The sequence below is a fragment of the Muntiacus reevesi genome, chromosome 5 (assembly GCF_963930625.1).
Source record: "Muntiacus reevesi chromosome 5, mMunRee1.1, whole genome shotgun sequence".
In the NCBI taxonomy this organism is placed as follows: domain Eukaryota; kingdom Metazoa; phylum Chordata; class Mammalia; order Artiodactyla; family Cervidae; genus Muntiacus; species Muntiacus reevesi.
The window spans coordinates 88706453-88728142 of record NC_089253.1 but is presented as its reverse complement, the minus strand read 5'-3'; the positions used below and the strand labels follow the sequence as shown (position 1 = coordinate 88728142).

General features: G+C 48.2%; 1 protein-coding gene across 2 annotated transcripts in view; it reads right to left on the bottom strand.

Annotated features, from left to right (window-relative positions):
• The window catches only part of MTOR (mechanistic target of rapamycin kinase), a 120922-nt gene that overhangs the window by 13386 nt on the left and 85846 nt on the right, over window positions 1-21690 (bottom strand). For both annotated transcript variants that reach the window (XM_065935765.1, XM_065935766.1), the window contains 16 exons: window positions 19949-20049; window positions 18149-18264; window positions 16889-16966; window positions 16594-16701; window positions 13069-13194; window positions 12844-12975; window positions 9029-9144; window positions 7957-8074; window positions 4225-4476; window positions 3462-3562; window positions 2691-2787; window positions 2025-2123; window positions 1635-1757; window positions 1276-1458; window positions 732-866; window positions 357-531 (listed from right to left, as the gene is read on the bottom strand). In XM_065935765.1, coding sequence (XP_065791837.1) covers window positions 357-531; window positions 732-866; window positions 1276-1458; window positions 1635-1757; window positions 2025-2123; window positions 2691-2787; window positions 3462-3562; window positions 4225-4476; window positions 7957-8074; window positions 9029-9144; window positions 12844-12975; window positions 13069-13194; window positions 16594-16701; window positions 16889-16966; window positions 18149-18264; window positions 19949-20049 — 2060 coding nt within the window. The remainder of the gene's footprint in view (window positions 1-356; window positions 532-731; window positions 867-1275; window positions 1459-1634; window positions 1758-2024; window positions 2124-2690; window positions 2788-3461; window positions 3563-4224; window positions 4477-7956; window positions 8075-9028; window positions 9145-12843; window positions 12976-13068; window positions 13195-16593; window positions 16702-16888; window positions 16967-18148; window positions 18265-19948; window positions 20050-21690) is intronic.

The window sequence follows — 21690 nt, the reverse complement described above, 5'->3', positions numbered from 1 at the left end:
AAGGACACTCCAGCCCAGGTGGCCCTCCTCGACGTGGCCTGTCACCTGCTGTGCTGCATCTGCAGCCTCTTTCTTCCTCATCGGCTCCCTGACCAGCCTCCTGCCAGACCCCCCCTCCACACTGTAGACCTGCACGGTTCCCTTCCACCTGCTCTGGGGTGGGGCTGATAGGCCTCACCTAAGGAAGCACAACAGGAGGAATCAACTAGAAGTCCCAGCGAGGATGTCCTCCACTTGACTCTCAATTCATGGGAGAAAGGTCAGCAGTGTGGACAGCAAGCAGTTGCGTCAGGATGGGAGGGGTCCCCTGGGCTGGGAGGGCGACTCGAGTACCAAAAGTGCACGAGGGGCCTTACCCATGAGCGTCAGCTTCCGGGGCCTCTGCTTGGATGTGATGACTTGCAGAGACGGCGCGATGGACTGAATGCGAATGATGGGCTGGTTGGGGTCGTAAGTTCCCGGCACAGCCAGTTCCAGATCCCGGCACATCAGAAGTTTGGGGGAGACGTACTGCAGCTCTAAGGATGTGAGCTGTGAATAGTTACCAGAGTTTAGCTTTCTGCCTTTCGGGAGGAACTGAAATGCTGTTTACGTATCTTCCAATGGATTGCTAGTAGCCATGACTTGTCCCAAAGTCTACAGGTAGAAGTGGAGCCAGGTGCTGTGGGCTTAGTGTCAGAATGTTCAGGCAGTGAATGACTGGTAACCCTGCTAGAACCATGAGATCCTACCTGAGGCAGCTGCTTGGAGATTCGTCTGAACACGTGGTAATAGAGGTCCCAGGCTTGGGTGAGGTCCTTGACGTTCCCTGATTTCATGTACTTCCTGCACCATTCCTGGGCCTCCATTAAATCTCGACCATACGCCTGAGAGGGGAAGCAGGAGAATGCGCAAGGTGTCACTTGTGTTGACTAAGCCCAACTCTTGAGTCCAGCAGGCAGCAGAACTGCTCGGGAGGGTACGCTGGCCAGACAGCACTGGCTGGGTTGCTAGGCAGCTTTCTAGTCCCGGAGCCCCACCCTCAGGATGGCTTCTCAGGTGAAGTGAGGTTGGAAGAGAGATGAGATGGCCTTGTGAGGAACCTCATGGTTTTCCAGTTAAAAGTTTCGGAAGGGTTCTTGTAACTTCATGACAAATGTTATTTCTGGTGTTTTATATCCTATGACCTCCCTCCATCAGAATACATTTTATTCAAGTCAGCAGAAAGGTTAGAGGGAAAGGAGTCCGCTAAGGACTTTGGGGTCCTGTCAGTTCACGTCATTTTTTATACCATACCTGGTTAAAGGATGTTTCCTTCAGTGTCTGGGGTCCCCGCTCCATCATGGCGTGCAGGGGCTCCAGCACCTCGAACATGCCTTTCACGTTCCTCTCCCCAAAGTATAAGCGAGACGCCTCTTCCAGGCCTTCGTGCCACATCTCATGCCAGAGGATGGCCACTCGGATCAGCTCCTCACTCACCTGGATCAAAAAAGGGAAGGAGGGACGTGCCCAGGGTGAGCTAAGCTCAGAAAGGCCCGTCTCGGAGAAATAGGAGGGACTCTTTCCGGCAGAGGGAGTACGCGGCCCCACCCTGAGGAAGGAAGACCGGCTCATTCGAGACCTCTGCTCGGTGGCTCGAGTCCGCCCGGACTCACCATCATGGCCTGCTGCACCAGGGTGTTGCTATGCTCGCACATGTTCTTCAGGATTTTGTTGGCTGCATTGTGCCGGGCTGTGGTGGTGGACTTGGAGGCCACTGTCAGTGGGTAGATGAGGGCCTGAAGCAAGCACAGAAGGAGTGTTTGCAAACGTGTAAAAGGAGGATGACAAGAGTATGGTGCTGACACTCATCCCCGTCTACCAGGCAGGGGCTGTGTGGCCTTGGGCGGAATTCTTTCTTTTCCAGAAGACCCTGGGCAGACCCTCCTGGGGCAGGACGGACTCTTGGCTCCCAGAGGCATTTGTGTCCCTAGAGCAGCTTTAGGAAAGGTTGATGGCCAAATCAAAGGTCAGCAGTTAGAAAACTGCCCAGGATCTCCACGCACCTGCGGGTGGTACCGACCGATGTCTGTGAGAAGCTGGTGGATAAGACGTCCCACCAGGGGCCTCGGCGTATCAATTCTTGCAATGAGCTGAGGTATAACCTGATATCAGAAAGACACAGTATGCAGCCTATGAGATGTGGAAACAACTCTAGTTATTCTTCTGAGCCATGAACAGCTCTTGCACGTGGTTTGTTAGATACTGTTGGGCGTGGAAATGATTCCCTCTCTTCAGTTCTCTAAAGGAACTGAAGAAAATATGGAGTCTTGACCTTGGGGTTGATCCACTGTATAGTGCCTGCTTCCTTGCTCCTTTCAACACTGCATGATTCCAAGAGAGACGAGGAGCAAGACCTGACCCATCCTCACCTGTAACCCAGTGCCCTCACCTGTGATCTAGTGTCCCCGCCTGTAACCCAGTGCCCCCGCCTGTAACGCAGCGTCCCCACCTGTAACGCAGCACCCTCACCTGTAACCCAGCGTCCCCACCTGTAACCCAGCGCCCCCGCCTGTAACGCAGCGCCCCCGCCTGTAACGCAGCGCCCCCGCCTGTAACCCAGCGCCCCCGCCTGTAACGCAGCGCCCCCGCCTGTAACCCAGCGTCCTCGCCTGTAACCCAGCGCCCCCGCCTGTAACCCAGCGTCCCCAACTATAATCCAGTGCCCTCACCTGTAACCAAGTGTCAATCTGGATTGCTTTCACCCCTTCCACTAAGGCTTCATTTACATCTGGCCAGTGACCATAATCAAACCATAAGGTGAGGACTCTGGGAAAGAAAAAGGAAAGTCATAGAAAATTTAATTTGCCAGGTTTTGCCTGTTCTCCCATCTTTAAGACTCTTTAGAAGAGCAGTACTGGCAGGGTCCCAGACCAGTGACTGCAGTGTGCTTGGTCTCAGGAGCCCTGGGGAGTAGGTGGTGGTGATGGCTGCCAGAGCCTTACTGGACACTGATCACCCCCAGGGAATGACCATTTCACTCCAGACAACAGAGAGGGATCCCCATCACACCAATTCACACATCTAAGAGATGAGTCCACAGGTAAGCTGTGCATGTGTAGGAAGAGTTGCCTCTAACACAGCAGCACTAGGAAACCTGGCACTTAGCCAGGAAACCCCAGATGCAGCGAGGCTGCGCACTGACAGCCTCTGGACTGACTGGCCCGCGCCATTTGTCTGGGCCTCTCAGAGTCACCTCCAAAAGCTGAGGGGATTCTAGCAACACTGAGAAAGAGCTGGGCTTCTTCTTCCTACGTAACAGGTTACACACCAGAGTCTTCAGGCACTGTTCCTTCCTCTTTGCGGATTTCACCCACATGAGTGAGGCCGTCAGCTGCGACTCTGGGATGTATTCATGGGGGGTGGGGAGGGAAAGAGGACTTTACAGGTGACTCCTGTGACCTGCCCCTGACATGGCCCACGAGGACTTCCCTTCCTGATACCTGAGTGTGTCCTGGAGGTTGTTGCCTCGTGACAAAGAGATGGAACGGAAGAAGCCCTGGACAGCAGGGACAGTGTACATCAAGAGGGTTTTGGACAAATCCTGTTGGAATACACGTATGTTAGTGACACTCCCACCTCAGCTTTCTCATCTGTAAAATGGGCAGAACAGCCCACTAAACAGCACATCTCCAAGAGTGGTTATGAGGATTAAATCAGTTAATGCACAAAAACCCTTTAGATCAGTACCTGACATGTAGCAAGCACCCAGTAACTACAAGGGTGCCTTAACTATTAATATCTTGGGCTAACAGTGGCTTCCTGGACAGGGCAGCAGAGGAGGTGGGGCTAAAGGCCCTGAACATGCTGACCTCTGGGCTTATCAGCTGCCCCAGAGCTTGAACCTGAACTGACTGCCCCAGGGGAGAGAAAAAAACAGACAGTGGATTCTGCTGGGCTCTGTGCTCAGAGCGGGCCCGCAGATGTGCAGGCCACACCCACACAGGTGCCGGGCATTAGGAGAATGAGCTCAGCCATGTGGGAAGCACGACAAGGACCTCATTCTTTAGCACAGCGGCTATGTCAAGTCCCCAAACGCAAATATACACACAGAAATACCATCTAAACAGTGCCAGATGGCAAGCCATGCTTTCTGGCTTCCTCTGGGGCTTCAGAGCAGAGCCTCAGGCTCCTGAAAGGCTAGCCAGGGCTCCATCCTCAAGGTGCCTGGTGCCCGGGTCAGTCCGCGACAGTGGGGGCGGGTACCTCGGTGACCTTCTTCTGCAGAGGAGACGGTGTAGGGCTGTTCTCGGTGCTCTCAGCCTCGCTCTCGCTGTTGCTGCCCTCGGTGCTGGTGGCAGTGGCGGTGGCCGTGGCCGCCGTGGTGGCAGCAGTGGCCGCATTAGTGATGTTGGCCCCGCTGGCGTGTCGCAGCTTCTTCTTCTCGTCGCGGGCTTGGTTCTGATGCTTGTAGTGGAGCACAGCCTCAAAGTTCATCACTGCCCATGCGTGCCAGGCCTGGGGGCAGGGTGGGAGGACAGACACGGGGGCTGTGACAAGAGCTGGGGCAGGAGGCTCGGGTATCAAGGGCCTCGAGGGGTGTGAGGCCACAGCTGAGGCTAAGCAAGGGCTGCCCTTTTTCCTCAGTGGTCAGTAAAGCGACCACTCACTTCACTTCAGCAGAACACTTGGGAATGGGGCGTTTCACTAAGTCCAATGTGATTCATTCATTCTGTGGTGCATCTGTTGTATCAGGGACTGCGGTGGGTGACGTAGGATGGGGGGGCATGTGAAGAGGAGCACGCCATGGGCCTTGACTCACGACCTCTTCATCTAGAGAAGAGGTCGCTCAAAGACCTGCAAATAGGCAGAATGGGATGGGGCAACGAGGGAGAGACAACAGGAACGCCAGGTGCAGGGCTGGGAAGGCTTCATGGAGGAGCGATTTGGGGCAGGTCTTGAGCCACGTTAGATGGATGAGGAGGGAATAGGAAGGCACAGCAAGGGTGTCCTATAAGAACAGAGATGAAGATGCAGGTGGGCAAGCAGCGTGGTTCACAGGAAAGACATGTGCTTGAAGCTTAGGACACATGCAGGAGGGTAGGGAATTCCCAACAAAGCTTTTAAAGATGGGTTAAGGGTCTTCCCTGAAGGTCTGGTGGTTAAGAAGCTGCCTGCCAATGCAGGGGACATAGGTTTAATCCCTGGTCTGCGAAGATCCCACATGCTGCAACTAAACCCGTGCACCACCACTACTGGGCCAGTGCTCTAGAGGCAGGGATCTGCAACTACTGAAGTCAATGCCCCACAGAGCCTGTGCTCCGCAACAAGAGAAGCCACTGCAACGAGGAGCCTGTGCACCACAACAGAGAGCAGCCCCCACCTGCTGCAATTAGAGAAAAACAAACAAGAACCAGCACAGCCAAAAACAAATAAGTACAGTTTAAAAAAAAAAAAAGATAGGTTAAGGGAATTCCCTAGTGGTCCAGTGATTAGGACTCGGTGCTTTCACTGCTAGGGCCTGAGTTCAGTCCCTGGTCAGGGAACTAAGATCCTACAAAGTGTGGCTCTGCCAAAAAAAAAAAAAAAAAAAGAAAGAGAGATGGGTTTGAAAGAGTCCTTTGGCAGCAGATACAAAACAGATTATGGAGGAGAGCAGAAGTTCAGAGAGTGAAGGTGGGGGTCTTAACCAGGCAGAGGACAGTGGGAAAGGGGGCACACAGGCCAGCCATGGAGGGCGGCGACTCACTGTTTGTCCCTCACACCTGGCTGAGGGCCTGTCAGAGATCAGTGGTCAGTGACTGCCACCCAGAGAAGCCTTTGGTGCTAACTACTCACACCTCTGAGGGTTTGAGCTGTAGTAATGCTTTGAGACAGCATTGCCTGGTGCACAAGGTATGAGGAAGAATTTTATTTGGGACCTTGTAAATTTGCAGTGATAGCAAGACATTAAATAATCCATTCATAGTTGGAACTTTCTGGATAACTGGTAAATTTCTTTGAATCCCTTGCTAAAAAGCTTGCTTTAACATAGAAGTGTCCATTTCCCCAGCTAAGCAGAGTAGATGAATCACAATCAACTTTTACTTGATGAATAACAATCCTACAATGACCCAGGCTCAGCTTTCCCATACCTTCATTTAATCCACAAATACCTGTATATGTACAGTGAGCTGGGGGTCACAGCAAACAAGACAGGAGTCCTACAGGCACGTGGGACTAACATGCACCACTGACGGGAGATGACAGCACAGACTCAACAGGCCCAGACTAAAGCCAGTTTTTTTTTTTCTCCTTTGATTTCTTTCTTTCAGAAAAGTTGAATGAAGGAGAGTAACCTGGTTAGGACACAGTTCTAATTTGTAAGGCTCTAACTGGTCAAGTGTTCACTGGACATATTCTTCCAGTCTTGGACTGAAGCTGTCCTAGAGATAATAATTACTGCTGCTTTCACAAAATGGGCATTTTTCAGATCAGACTGATACATGCTTAAAGCAGGCCAAGAATTTTACTGTAGATGTTTCTGGGGCCTTCAGATGTAGGTTTTGATCCCAGAAGGATTCATTCCCAGAGTATCAACAGGTTAAAGAGACACCGGAAAGGAGTGGATGACATCTGCCTCACAGATAGTCTAACCAGGCGGCCCCTCAGAAAAGATATAAAAAAAATATGAGAAAGCATGCTCTCACCAGAGGTGTGTACTTCCAAGATTTATTCCTCTACCAGTCAAGCTTTTATACATTTTCTAGTTTTCTTTATCTTCTTGAAAATTTCCTAAGATATAACAGGATGTTACTCAGAGCTTTCCAACAGAAACAGAAAGTTCAGTTCTTAGATGAGGAGCAGGCAGGGATGGAAACCATAAAGAAGCTGGGAAGGAACAGATGACCCAAGGGAAGATAAAGTTCCAGAGACTACAAGGGAAGATAAAGTTCCAGAGACTAACTGTGTGTCCAGATGCTCTAGGAAAACGAGCTGCTAAGACTCTGTAAGACTGGAGAGGGTATGAAGAAAAGGGAACCTTCTTGTGCTGCTGGTGAGAATGTAAACTGATAGAACCACTAGGGAGAAGACTATGGTGGTTCCTTAAAAACTTAATAGAACTACCATAAGAACTACCACAGGACCCAGTAATCCCACGATTGGGCATATACCCTGAGAAAATCATAATTCAAAAAGAGATATGTACCTCAATGTTTACTGCAGCAATATTTACAATAGCCAAGACATGGAAACAATCTAAATGCTCATCGACAGATGAATGGATAAAGAGGATGTGGCACATATATACAACGGAATATTACTCAGCTATAAAAAGGAACAACATCGGGTCATATGTAAACATGTGAATGGACCCAGAGTCCATCACACAGAGTGAAGTAAGTCAGAAAAACACACTGCATGTTAACACATATATGTAGAATCTAGAAAAATGGTACAGATGAACCTATTTGCAGGGCAGGAAGAAAGACGTAGATGCAGAGAGTGGTCAGGAGGGCACAGGTGATTAGGGGAGGGTGGGACTAATTGGGAGACATACATACATACATACACTAGATACACACACTACGTGTATAAAACTGATAGCTAGTTAGTGGGCAGGGAGCTCAGCTCAGTTCTCTGTGATGACCTATAAGGGGAGGGGGTGAGAGGAGGTCCAACAGGAAGGGGATGTATGTACACACATAGCTGATTCACTTCAGTGTACACAGAAACTAATATAACACTGTGAAGCAACTATATTCCCATTAAAAAAAGAATAAAAAGACGACAACATCTCCACAGCCATGTACACACTCATGGTGTAATAATGCTTTTTCAAGTGAAAGAATCTCTCAATCTTTCTGTATCAGTTAGACCTCTGACTAGATCGTGGCACTCAAAGAATCAAACTCACGGTACCAGACCAGGCCACCGAGGCTCTGCAGTGATGCACGAGCACTGGCCGGCATCTGGAGGCAGCGGCGGGAAGCCCGGCTCACCCCCGTCTCCAGTTACCTTGTACCAGCTGCGGTCATGCTCCGTGGCAGCGCTGTAGTACTGTAGGACTTTGGGGATCGTGCTCTCGTTGATACCCTGTAGGTTCAGCTGCCACTCCCCAAGTTTCAGGAAACATCTGAAAACAGAGAAACAAACCCTGTGTTGCTCCCTCCTCAGAAGAGCCCTGCCGAGGATGACGACATCCCGGGAGCACAACGGCCTTCCTACGGTTGACTCCTAGTCTAGGGAGGCAACACGATTGAACCACCTGGATTTTCAGCCACCTGGAGGGAAACAGACAGAATTTGGGCACCAATTTTTTTTTTTTTTTGCACCAATTTTTTAAGGGATGGTTTCTTCTTGCTCTCTTTCAATGCTAACATAAACCAGGTAACTGGCATACTGAGGATGAATGGACCTGGCTTCCCCAAATTCATTTCGGTGAGTGGCAGCTGCTGACAGTAAATTTTCTTATTGATTGCTTTATGACTTCTCCCTTATTTTCTGGCTGTGCTACGCTACATGCAGGGATCTTAGTTCCTTCATCAGGAAAGGAACCCAAGGTCCCTGCAGTAGAAGCATGGAGTCTTGACCACCGGATTGCCAGCAACGTCCTCCTTCCTTCTTTCTATGATGAAATTAACAGCTAAAGTTCACTGATTGCTACTCTGTTCCAGGTACTGCTCCAAGTCCTTGACATTTTCTTTCCACTAATCCTCACACCATCCTGTTCCACCCTAGGGAAAAGGAACTCTTACTATCCCCTTTTTAGATAATGAGGAAACTGAGGCGCAGAGAGATTATCTAAAGTCACACATTAAACCAGCAGCATTTGAAAGTGAGGAGTCTTAACTCTGACGCTGGACACCAGGAGAACAACACACGGGTGCTCCTGGGCTATTGGATCCTGGGGAAATAAGTGGCAGAGACTGTGGAGCAGCATGATTCAACAGCTGCCTGGGCCCCTCCTGGAAAAGGTGAGAAAGATGCAAGCAACTGGCTGCTCTGGGAGCCCTGAACATGCACATGGGGCAGAGGCTGCTGATGGGGCAGGGCTTGGGTGTGATAGGCTTGACCGTAGGGAGCTCACCGGGCCATGAGCTTGTGCAGCTCCTGCTTGTGCTGCTGGTCCTCGGTGGCGATGGCGTGCTGGGCTTGCTGCTGCATGGTCTGAACAAAGTGCTGCATGTGCTGGAAGGCGTCAATCTGTAGTAGACACAGGCGCAGAGAGTCACTTGTCTGGCCCAACACCAGGGGAAAGGAACTGCCACTCACCCTCTCCCAAAGAACACCTCAGAGCATGGGGGTAGGACAGGGCGCCAGGGCATGATGGCGAGAGATGGCTGCATTTGTCAAGAGGATTCTTATTTTTTCAACTCAAGGAGTAACTCTCCTTGGCCAACTGCAATTACTAGTTTAACAAGCCTTAGAAAAGCTACTTGCCCAACTTCCCCAAATAACAATCCATATGAAGTAATCGGAAACCACTGCTTAATTCACTATCAATATATTGCCCTGGGGGAAATCAGACTTCTTGGGAGTTGTTTCAGGCTAGTGAACCCTTAGTATTTGTTTAAGACACTGTGTACCTTGGACACTAGCACAGGAAAAATTACAGTGTAAAAAATCTAATAGATCCGGGGACAAACCACAGTGGAAAAGAATATAAAAAACAGTGTGCCTGGTGTATATACACACACACGTCTAAATCACTGCCATATAGCAGAAATTATACAACCTTGTAAATCAACTATATTTCAATAAAATACATTAAAAAGATCTGATAGGACCTTCAGTACCCAAATAAGAACACAGAGATGGGATGAGGCCCCTCATACATCGAAATGGAGTGGGGAAGACACTAGCAAAGCCTTTGTTTGAACAGGTTGGCTAAGAAGCAAAGACTTCAGAGGGTCCTCAAGCAGTTCCATCTCTTTACATGATTTTATACAAAGTGAGCAGGAGGCATCTGGGTTAGTAACAGATAGTGGAACTAGGGAAGCCAGAGTCAGAGGTCTGGGAGTCAGTTACAAGCCGCTTGTATAAACCTGCCATGTCCACACGCACTAGCATCATGATAAATGGAGTCCAAACTCTTCAAAGGGCTTCAAGGATGAAGACAGACAGAGCACACAGACATGAGAAGCACAAATGGGAAAAACAGTGGAATCCAATCCATTGACACAGAGAGGGGAAATGGCATGGGACAGAAAATGAAAGAGAATGTGTGTTTTCTGCTACAGAAAAGGAGAGGAAAACCCAACACTTCAAATAAATAAGGTCAAAACGATCTCCTTATAAATTATATAAGTTTTTCTTTCTTTTTTAAAAGGGGAAACATGTTAGTAATGATAGCTCCGAAGGAAAATGAAATTCCCTTGCTTGGGGGCCAGAACCAACCTCAGATAATTTTAATATATAAGGAATTAATTAATTAATTGGCATCAAGAGACAGAGGGTTTCACCCAGAAGAAAAATGACATGTCAACAATTTACCAGGGAACTAATCCACGCATGAGGACAGGGCAGACACACACATGTTCTAACACTTAACAAGACACCTGTCTCCCTCACATCTGCCTTTAGTTTCATTCCTCACCATTGGCTTTGAAAAATGAATTATATTACCCTCCCACACCTGGGAAGTGGTAAGTATTCTTTCAGTTTTTCTTCTATGGGAACTATACTGACTAGACTTAAATCTGATTAGGAAGAGAAAAGAGAATTGACCTCTCATGACAAAGGTGGAGGATAACTCTGGGTCTTCCCTGGTGGCTCAGCTGATAAAGAATCTGCCTACAATGCAAAAGATGTGGGTTTGATCCCTGGTCTGGGAACATCCCACATGCTGCGAGCAACTAGGCCCACACACAAGAACTACTCGGCCTGTGCTCCAGAGCCTGGGAGCTGCAACTACTGAGTCCACACACCACAGCTACTGAAGCCGGTGAGTCCTAGAACCTGTGCTCTGCAATATGAGAAACACTGCAAAGAGAACCTTGCACAATGAAGAGTGGCCCTTACATGCTGAAACTAGAAAAAAGCCCATGCAGGAACAAAGACCCAGAACAGCCATAAATAAGTAAATAATTATTAAAAAAACAAGTTAAAAAACCTTTTCTCCATCTCTAGGAAATGAGGAGGGGGAAAAATGATTCTTTCTCTCTTACAGATAGGTCACTCACTTGGAGGACAGGGCTTCTCTTAGGCTGAGTGTAAGCTGGGCAGACTCTTCTGGCTCTTGACTGCCTGGGAGCTTGTGGGCAAGAACTAGGTTCTTGGCTTAGTGATGTTTCACAGAAGGAACCAGACTGTCTCTAGATTCTGTGAACTGTCTCTTCTAAAAGAACACTGGCCATACACCTACTGCCTGATGTTTTCCTGCAGAAGGGGACCTGCTTTTCCCCATGTCCACCTGACTGAGGCAGTCCTTATTTACAGAGGAAGAACATAACACTCAGAGAAGTAAAGTGGCTTGTTCAACGGCACAGTTAGTATTAATAGTCAGTCTTCTTAGGGTAGCTCCTGAACTCTTATGAAGATGTGGCATCTCTAGCTCCAGGCTTGAAGTTCAAGAACCTACCTAATTTTAAATTGATTTCTAAATCTTTAATCCATGTGGTTTTGTGGTCTGCCTCCAAAATGTGGGCTCTTAAGAAAAGGCCATAATCTGTGAAGTTGGGCTGTAGTCCTATGTTGAAAGAAGCCACTCCGTGGTTGAGATATTAGCCAAGATACTCCTTATGCCTGCCTTCGGCAAGACATTCAAAGACTTGGAGGCTACACATAGGAAGGAAACCAGACTACATTCAGATCCAACACCTTCTGTTTTTCTCATTTGCCTGGAGGAAGAGCAGGCTTTGAATCAGAAGTGCTCTGGCTTGGGAGATGCACTAAACAGAGACTAAACAAACATGCCCTCCCAAACAACAAAAGAGAAAAACCTTAAACTGCACATTTGGAGAAGGACACTTGGGCCATTCCTTTTGAAGTATGCCCCAAAGACCCAGGACCCAGGTGCACGGCTGTGGCTCCCACCCTGGGGGGCATTCCGAGTCACAGAACCCAGCACCCACAGAAGAGGTCAACTCCCAGCCACAGTCCAAGGATCTCCCAAGTGAGCCTTTAGCCCAGACTTGACTGCTCTTCTCTCACATCTCCCACAGCCATGGCTTCAGTGGCTGCTGTGTGTTCCTTCCTCACCTCAGGGACACTGTGGGCACAAGAGGGAGAAGACAGCTGGGACTCCCTCCTGTTTCCTTAGGAGGACGACGATGAGCCAAAGCAGGTGCTGACGGTGCCTCCAGGACCTACTTTGGGTCAATCACCACCATCAGCCAGGGAGATTGTTTTTTAAAACAAAATAGAAAAAAATCCCACCAGAAGTCACATCTATTTCCCAAGGACCTGTCTGTAAATAAAGTCAGAGGAATACCACACTGGCTTCAAGATGACTTTCCCCACTGTTTCTAGCATTATACCCTGGGTGTTGCTGCTTGTGAATCCAAACTGATGAGAGGAGAGGAGACAAGAAGTCTGAAAAACCAAGTTGGTCTTACGAAAGCTTCAGTCTGTGTTTTCATAAACACACTGCTTTTTTGGGTACTTCTCTTAGGAAAAAAACAAAACACAACCCAGAAACTGTGCTTTTTCTGTTGCAGCACAGTCTAGCTGCTCATAAAAAGAACTGTGATTACATGCATTGGTTTGATCCATGAGTATACATGCATCTTCTCAAATGTGATTCACTTTTTGAAATCTGGCCAAATAGCCTCCCCACAGAAGCGAACTCCCTGACATGGCGGTTTGGACACTGTCTCCTTTCTGGCCTGGAGAAGGCAGTGAGAAGCAGACTAGGCGAGTGTTCTAGAGAAATGTGGTCTACTGCTGCAGTCAGGTACAGACCTTGCGGGCACTCTTCCACATATTTTTCATGTAGGCGTAGGTCACCTGGGGGTGAACTGTTGGCAGAGGATGGTCAAGTTGCCGCGATGGATCAACTCCCAGGAGCAGCACTAAGGTTTTGTGAGCAAGCGCCTTCAAGACAAGAGGTCAGGTTAGACACAGAACTGGACCAGAAGCAGCGTTCCCTCCTCAGCCCCCACCCCACCGAGGGGGCAGGACACTCACCAGCCTGCCACTCTTGCCACACAGGCTTGCGTACTTGAGCCAGGTCCTCATGTCCTCGTGAGGGCTGACGACTAGTGACCGCACCATGAGGATTTTCTGCCAGTCCTCCACGATACGCTGGCAGCCCTGGAATGTTCAGAAGTGAGGATTAGATATATGCTCAGCTGTATCTTATACCCGCTCACAGGTAACAGTGAAACCAACCCCGAAACAAAAAAAAGATTCATTTTTATAATCTCATGTTTCTCAAGAAAAGGGTACTGTGAGTGAATGCCTCTTAGGAACTTTTCAAAATTCGAGAAGCTACAGAGCAAGGCCTCTGGAGCCTGAATCATGGCCCATTCACTTACTACTTATTGTGACTCTAGATAAGTTACTTAACCTCTCTGTGACTGATCTGTAAAATGGGATCAAAATGGTACCAACTTCATGGGGCTATGGTGAAGTTTAAATGAACTAAATTATTTAAATTTCTTTTCTGGATTGTAAATAATGTATTTTTAACTTTTTTTGCTTCAGTCTTTCTGGTTGAAGATGACTATCACTGACAAAAATTATGGATGGAGCATGCTTTTTGGAGAATGCTCCAAAAAGATGAAGCATTCAAAATTTTAAAAACTACTTAAGTATAAAAAAAAGTTTAAATAAAGTTTCAACTGATGTTATTTGTAAGTTGGTGGCGTTTATATTCCTGAAGTTATTAGAGCCTAAACTTGCACTCAGATCTTGGCCTTGTCTTTCCTCTTCATTTTTTTTTTTTAAAATATCTCAGATCAAAAACCATACACAGAAGGGAAAAGACCTCATTCATTCACACGTATAAATTCTTTTAAATTAAAAAGTTAACTAATCACTATCAAAGGGCCAAGTTAATTTTATATCAAAAGATTGTTGAGAACACAGTGAGCCTCTCCTCCTCCATCTTCCTGATAAGAAATCAGATGCAGAGACGAACACCAGGGGAACGGGTTTCTGAGATCTAGCAATTCATCAGAGAATTCCATGAAACCAAACAAGCTGTCTTCCATGGAGGTAGGTCTAAAAGTCTAGCAACAATGGTTGAAGACTTTAAAATAACTTTTTAAAAATAATTTTTATTTATTTATTTCTGGCTGTGCTGGGTCTTCGTTGCTGTGCAGGCTTTTCTCTAGTTGCAGTGGGCAGGGGCTACTCTTCATTGCAATGGCTTCTCTTGTTGTGAAGTATGGGCTCAAGGGCAAGCAGGCCTTAGTAGTTGTGACATGGGGACTCCACAGTTGTGGTTCCCAGCTGAATAGTTGCAGCAAATGGGTTTAATTGCTCCACAGCATGTGGGATCTTCCCAGACCAGGGATTGAACCTGTCTCCTGCATTGGCAGGCAGATTCTTTACCACTGAGCCACCAAGGAAGTCCGGTTACAGGCTTTTAAACATGACAGGACACAGTCTGAGTCTGAAAAAAGAACCCAAGGCAAGGAAAGAACCCAACGCAAGTAAGGCTGACCTCTCATACTGTCCCATGGGAGCTACCGGCTGGGGAGTTCAGCTGAATGGATCACAAAATGGCAGTCTTCCAGCCTAAGCAGTTGGTTGAGTGTTCAGACAGCAACCCATCCACAAGAGCCAAATTACTACCACAAAGTTAACACTGTATTTTTAGCCTTTGGACCATCATCTTTCATCCATTAACAACAATGATTTGGAAAGTTAGAAAAACAGAACAAAGTACACTGAGTGACTGTTCTGGTGACTTCTCATCTGCCAGCTTCTTCCACAAGCTGAAATCCCTTGGCTCTGGAAAGCAAAAAGTGTCTTGTGTCTCAAGGTAGGAAGGTCACGAAGGCCTAAGATGATGATGGTATCATGGACACAGTAAAGTCAAACATGGGTCTCCCCTCTCTGAGACTCGTCTAGTCCACCCCCTTCCAAGTCTCTGTCTGGCCAAAGTCCCACTTGTTAGAAGGGCAGAAGATTCATCAGATCTCTGATTTGGAAACTCTTCACCCCATTACAGGCACTAAAAAAAAAAACAAAAACGAGGGTGTGGACAAGCGGGAAATTCTGGCTTTGTGGAATTCTCTTCTGGGGTTCAGTAGTCAATTTTCCACCAAAACATTCACTGGACATTTCATAATTGCTAATAAAACATGGGAAGGAACTGCATGTGCTCATTTCAGAGCATAAATGACTATGCTCATGGGCGAGCCTCTGCCCCACTCCTTTTCTTTCCAGAGGAATGTGCCTGGAACTCCACAGACAGGAATGCAACTTGGAGTCAGAAGGCTCTGTCACAGCCTGCTGAAAAGCTGGAAGCACAAACCTCGACTGGTCTGGGGACACAATTTGGAATTAACTGTGGATTGGATCAAGAGGAAACCACTGACAATCGAGGGGCGTTGATTATGATGAGCAGGGGGACAAGTGGCTTCTGGAGCAGTGAAGGCTTTGCCAATGAACTTCCCCTTCTGTCTCCTCAGGGGACAGGAGAACTATCCTTTCTAAGAACACTTGAGACTCCTGACTCCCGGGTTGGGAACTGACAGCTCCTCATGCTAAAATGATCAGAATGTACAATGTGAATACTAATGGAGAATTTGGACTAGTCTCTTGATGAGGGGAAACTTCAGTGGAAAAAAGTTTGCAGAGATTATGGCATGACTAAGACCTGAGGAACTGTAAACCGAAGTCAGTAAATGAAAACATCAGGCCTCCCCACTGAAAGGGCTAGATGATGGTGGCCAGCAAGCGGATTTAAAGCAGTGGGTCTCAGCATCAGCCACATCCTGGAATTATCTGGGAAGGCTGGAAAGATACCGATCCTGGGTCTATCCCCAGGACTTTTGTTGATTTGGTCTGATGTGGCCTAGGTATTTCAATTTTTAAAAGCTCTCCAGGTCATTCTGGGTCTTTCAGGTGGTGCAAGTGAACCCGACTACCAATTCAGGAGACTTAATAAGAGACCTGGGTGCAATCCCTGGGTGGGGAAGATCCCCTGGAGGAGGGCATGGCAACCTATTCCAGTATTCTTGCTTGGAGAATCCCATGGACAGAGGAGCCTGGAGGGCTATGGTCCATAGGGTTGAAAAGAGTTGGACATGACTGAAATAACTTAGCACGTAATACCAGGTCATTCTATCACGTAGCTGAAGTTGAGAACCACTGATTTTGAGGTCAAGATTCTCAGCTGGCTGGCCATAGTGTCACTTATTTAGAATATTTTCCTTTTAAGAATTTCCTGGTGGTCCAGTTAGATTAGGACTCCATGCTTCCACTGCAGGGGGCATGGGTTCGATCTCTGGTTGGGGAACTAACAAGCTGCAAGGTGCAGGGCATGGACAAAAAAAAAGATTATTTTCTTTTATCCCCCGAGAAGGGTAAAATGAGGCTGGAAAAGTGGTCATTCTCTCACAGCTAAAGGCTCAGGTGAAAAGCCTGTGGGTGTTATGCTCTGAATGCACACCAGGCCTCAGTGAGGAGGCAGGGAGCGGATGCCAGCAGGGGACGGAGGAGTGGGGAGGGTGGCACAGGGCTTTCCACCAGGCTCACCTGCAGTCTCTCCCACCAGATCTGGCGGATGATCTCCCGTCGCTCAGGGACAAGTTTGTACTGAATAACCTCCTCCAGCTCGGACAGCATGTGGCAAGAAACCATGGCCTGATGGAAGCAAATCACATTCCAACTTAATACAGCATGAACAATCTGAAAGCCAGGCTTCATTTCAGTCATTCCTTCTGGTCCCATAGGCACACTCCCAGCAGCCTGTGTGTCCTCATGAGCCCACTCTGCAAAAAGGACTGAACTGAGCCGGAAACCTGGCACTGCGCAGGCGGTCCACACTCACCCCATAGGCCCGGCTGTAGCTCTCTCCTGCCATTGCCGTTAACTCCGCGTCCAGTAGGTCCCGGGCTTTGTCGATGCACTGGAAGAGAACGAGAGAAGGACAGGAATGGAGCTACAGGCTTGGGAGCTGAGGGGAACACCTGTGACTTTTGGGCTTCCCCGCCAGACTCACAAATTCCCTGTCTCACTGAAATCCCAGTGATGAAGAGAAAAGCTCACTGAAGAAGGGAGGAAACCTTTTACCTGATTTGAAAGCCCAGATAAAAGCATTCTGTTTTCTCAGAAAAGACAGAAATGTATGGCAGCCAAAAGTTCACCGTCTTAGAGCTTGGGTGACAAAGGAAGGGAGATGTGTGCTTAGAAACAGAATCACTGTGCTCTCGCATCTCAAGAGGAGAGCCTGTGGACCAATCTGCTTTCAACTTCTCCTTGCTGGGCATGTTGGTAAGAACAGACCGTGAAAGCACTCAAATGGCCCACCTGCTTTTAAGCACCTTGTCCTCCTAAGAGAGGGTCTCTGAAACTGGCAGAAAAATGCCCGATTGTCTCCATGTAAATGGGAGCTTTTGTGTCTGAAACGTGAATGGCCCAGGGCTCAGCTTTCACATCGTGTAACCCAGAGCTCACAGGACTGCAGTCTGAGGCTTCTCTGTTTCATCAGTTAAAACCCCAGCATGGCGAGCTCTTCCTTTCTTGAACGTTTCAGGTTAATGACTATGTGCCCGTCCTGAAGCGCTCAGGTCATTCACCCAAGCACCTCACCTAAGACAGTCTGGTGCCCGACAGGGTGGGTGTGATCACCTCATTATTTTAGTCTGCCAGACAGCAGAGGATTTCCAAATAAAGTGCTGGCTTCCCTAGAAGGTGACCAGTGTGTGACATGCCTTCACAGCCAGAGAGGTGGGATATCTGCCTCAAGGGGCGCGCTGCTCTCTGAATCCTCCTTTAGCGGACAGTTTCTCTCCACCATAGGGAACACTAAAGCAACATGGTAAAAAGGAGGCCACGATGACCCAAGAAGCCAACTCCAAAAGCAATCTACATGGTAACTTCCAGAACAGGTGTCCTTCTCAGAGCAGAAAGTGGCTGACATGCTAGGAGTTGTCTTCTCACTGAGTCTTAGGCTCCTAAGCCATTGTAGCGAGCCCACAGAGTCAAACGCCAGAGCCTGTTTACACAGGTGCCCTCTCCCTAGGAGCTGATTGGGCACCCGTGATTATCATTTCATGCTGGAAGGTTCTGGTTACACGTAGATTTTTACCTGTTGTGCCAAGGAGAAGAGGTCCTGATGCAGCGCCAGCACGGCTCTATAAAATGCCCCGTCGTGGGTGTCCCGAGGGATCATACAGGTGTACTCTTCCATGCTGTCCCACTGACCTACATGTGCACACACACACACATACACAGAGAAAACATCAGAGTGGTCAGCTTGCTGGGCTAAAGGCAATATATCAAATAGGCCTTGTCACTGTTACTTGCATTTAGCTTGGGGTTCAAATAAGACAATCTTGAGGCTGATGTATCATAATCCTGCAGAGAGCCTCTATACTCTGTGAGGCTGAACAAGCCAATTTAACAATGGCATAGCTGTCATCCAAACACAGGCCTTCATGGCTGCCCCTGGGAGTTAGTTTCATGAGAGATGGAAGGAGCCACGTGAGTATGCGCCCATAAGTCAGGAGGGGGAGTGTAGCACCTCATTAACCTAGAGAACTTGCCTGGGACTCTCTCAGTGAGACCAAGAACCTTTCCCCTACCAGTGAAGCATCTCACAGTTCAGTGATACCTTGGAAATTACATTTTCCCGCAAACAACTGATATGGGCCATTATCTGGACAGGAGACAGGATGAGACAGTTTACTCGTCTCATGCTGGCAGCACCTCTGCCTCAAAAGGAGGCAATAAATATTTTAGGAGGCTTTGTTACAACAGAAAGATGGGCTAGGTCATAGCACAGTTGTCTTGTATCACGGCAGGCTAGGGAAATGGTGGCATGTGGGAACAGATATTCGCTTCCCCTGGTGGGGTGAGCATGTCTCAAATGCCAGGATTTCTAAGACCATCTGCAGAAAAGACAGTGGCTTCATTAGTTGCACGCTGCAGGGCCCCTGATTTTATGAGGCCTTTCCCTGCCTTTCACTCCAGACCATCGGTGCATCCATTCTCTGTGCCTCTGGGCAAAAGTGAATAACAAACAGTGACTCCTCAGGAAGCAATTCATTTCTGAAAAATGTTCTGGATCCAGCTCAGAGCTCATGAAAGGAGAGGATGTGAGCTCTGTGACTCAGAGGGTGGGGATGGAGGCGGACGTTATGTAACCTTCCTCTGGACTCCACAGGTGCAGCTTCCACCTGGGACACCCATGGATCCTCCCTCTCTTGCCAAGAGCACTTCTGGGACAGACATGGGCAATCCTCTCTGCTGGGGGCCGAGATCAGAATATGACACTTTTCTGTGAGGATTAAAAGGAAATCGCTGCTTGAACACTCAGGGAGTGAGGAAGGTGGGTGAATATTGGGCAGCAAGGAGGAGAAGAGAGAAAACAAGACTATCAGCATGTCTGTAACTGCTGGAGGAGGTGAACAGCATATAAGGACTCACTGTACTATTTACTTTTATCATCGCTGGGAAAGTTCTACAATAAAATTAAGAAATCAAGGAGATAGACAGCTGACTTCTTTCATTACTCCTGTGGGGTAAAAACATGCTGGTAGAACTCTAGCAATCATACTGGATCATGACACAGAGGCCCTAGGCAAAGCAGAAATGCAGAAAAAGGCTAATGACAATGGAGCCAGAATACAAACTTCACTAAGTGAAGTGTTGATGCTGGCACACAGTTTCCCCTGGCTTCCCTGTGAAGAGAGATTTTTATGCATGTCTATCAAGTTAGGCAAAGCCATGAGATAGGACAGACAGACGAGGCAGAAGTGGACATGAATGGCTTCATGCTTCTGTAGACCTGACACTCTGCCTGTAGCCACAGTGCCTTGCTACTCAGAGGCGAGCCCCCAGCCTCACTGTCCTCCCCATGACTGGGTGCCTGGCAGGGCAGCCTTACCTAAACCCCATGCAGCTGCAGCAGCCATGCGGGCCATCTTGGCTTGGGTCTCATCATTAACCAGAGTCCATTTTTCGCAGCACTGCTGGTGAAGCTGCCCCCTGAAGGAAAAGAATTATACAGTCGGGTTAACCGAAATCACCTCCATGACCTGCCCCATCTTTCTCTCAAGCCCCTTGGGTTAGCTGGGGGGTTGCAGAAGAACTGGATGATAGGGGCCTGCCTTCAACAGGGAGCCTTTAAAGAAAAAGTGCTTTCACGATATAACTGAGAAGTGTCTGGTGATTTGTCATTTCTATGGCCTGGTGGCTCAGAATTTTCCCGAGAATGAGTTTATCTAAGAGAAGGACTGTGTCTAACTCGATGTGATGTGAAATGTCCTAAACATCTGGCCCTCTTCATAAATATTAAATAACTTCTCTCCTATGCCAATGAACTCTGGGCTCTTTCCCTTTGGCAGGCCTATAGAGAAAGCAATCAGAAGAGACACATCTGGACATTCACTTTGGGCTCAAAGCTATAGGGACAATTGGCTCTTATAAGTATTATACAAATGGCTGCAGTCTGAAATGAAATTCAAATGAAATCAATCTGTGCAGAGGAAGAAGGCTCTACAACAGTCACATCCATCAGAAATCCAGATGCTGCTTACTCTCGGAATTTTGTACAATGACCCTGAGTGTAGGTGTCACTAGGAGACACCGAGATGCATTCGATACCCAGAGCAGAACCCCTCAAGAAGAGACATTCTGTTGGCAGTTATGTGGCACTTCTAAGTAAAAGGAAACAAAACTGCTTCTGTGGAAATACAAGCTCCTGCATTCATGTGAGCTTCAAGACTCAGCTAGGAGACTCCTCAATCTCTCCTGCTTTCGGAAAGAGACAGTGCAGGATATTTTAGCTTGGTATTGGGATTGGAGTCAAGAGAAAAGGTACAAGCTCCAAGTGGCCCAGCTCAAAATCCTTGTGGGACATGAGTGCACTGTAAGGTGACTTGGGGGACCGTGAGTAGGGAGGAGATAAAGATGCTGAAGGGACCCAGGCTGAGCTCCCCGAGAAGCTGACTGGTGACCACATCCAGGAGAACTGCTCGGGGCCGCTATCCAGCATCGCGGCCTGGCAGTCATCACCTTCCACTGTCTCTCTGGCACATAATGAAGACAGTGAGGGACACGAGCATTCTACCTTAATACACGGCCAAGATAAAAAAAAGGAGGAGGCGGGCAGCCGTCCTGCCCCGTGGACTTACTGAAGCTCAGTGATAGCAGCTGTATGACCTCAGTGCTGGTTTCCTGCCACCTAAACCTAGAAACCTTCACTCTGGGTCCTGCTGGAGGTTCTCCTAGAGTGGCAGCTCTTCCCGCAGAAAACTTAGGTTTGATGCCTGGATTGGGAAGATCTCCTGGAGAAGGAAATGCCAACCCACTCCAGTATTCTCCCCTAGGAAACCCCATAGACACAGGAGACCGGGAGGCTACATTCCATGGGGTCGTAAAGAGTCAGACACGACTGAGTGACTAAACAAGAAGTTTCTAGATGATACAGATGTGACCCAAGGGCCACCGTTTGAGAACCACTGGCTCAGAGCACAACACAGCTCCTCTGGGCAGCGCATTCTGGCGGGAATCCTGCCTGGAGCTAAAGAAAAATGATGTTCTCTCTCTGAGTGGTCCTTCCAACCCTAAAATTCAAATCTGTACAGTTCACAGCCACAGGTACTTTAGCCTCCCTCTGCTGTTTCG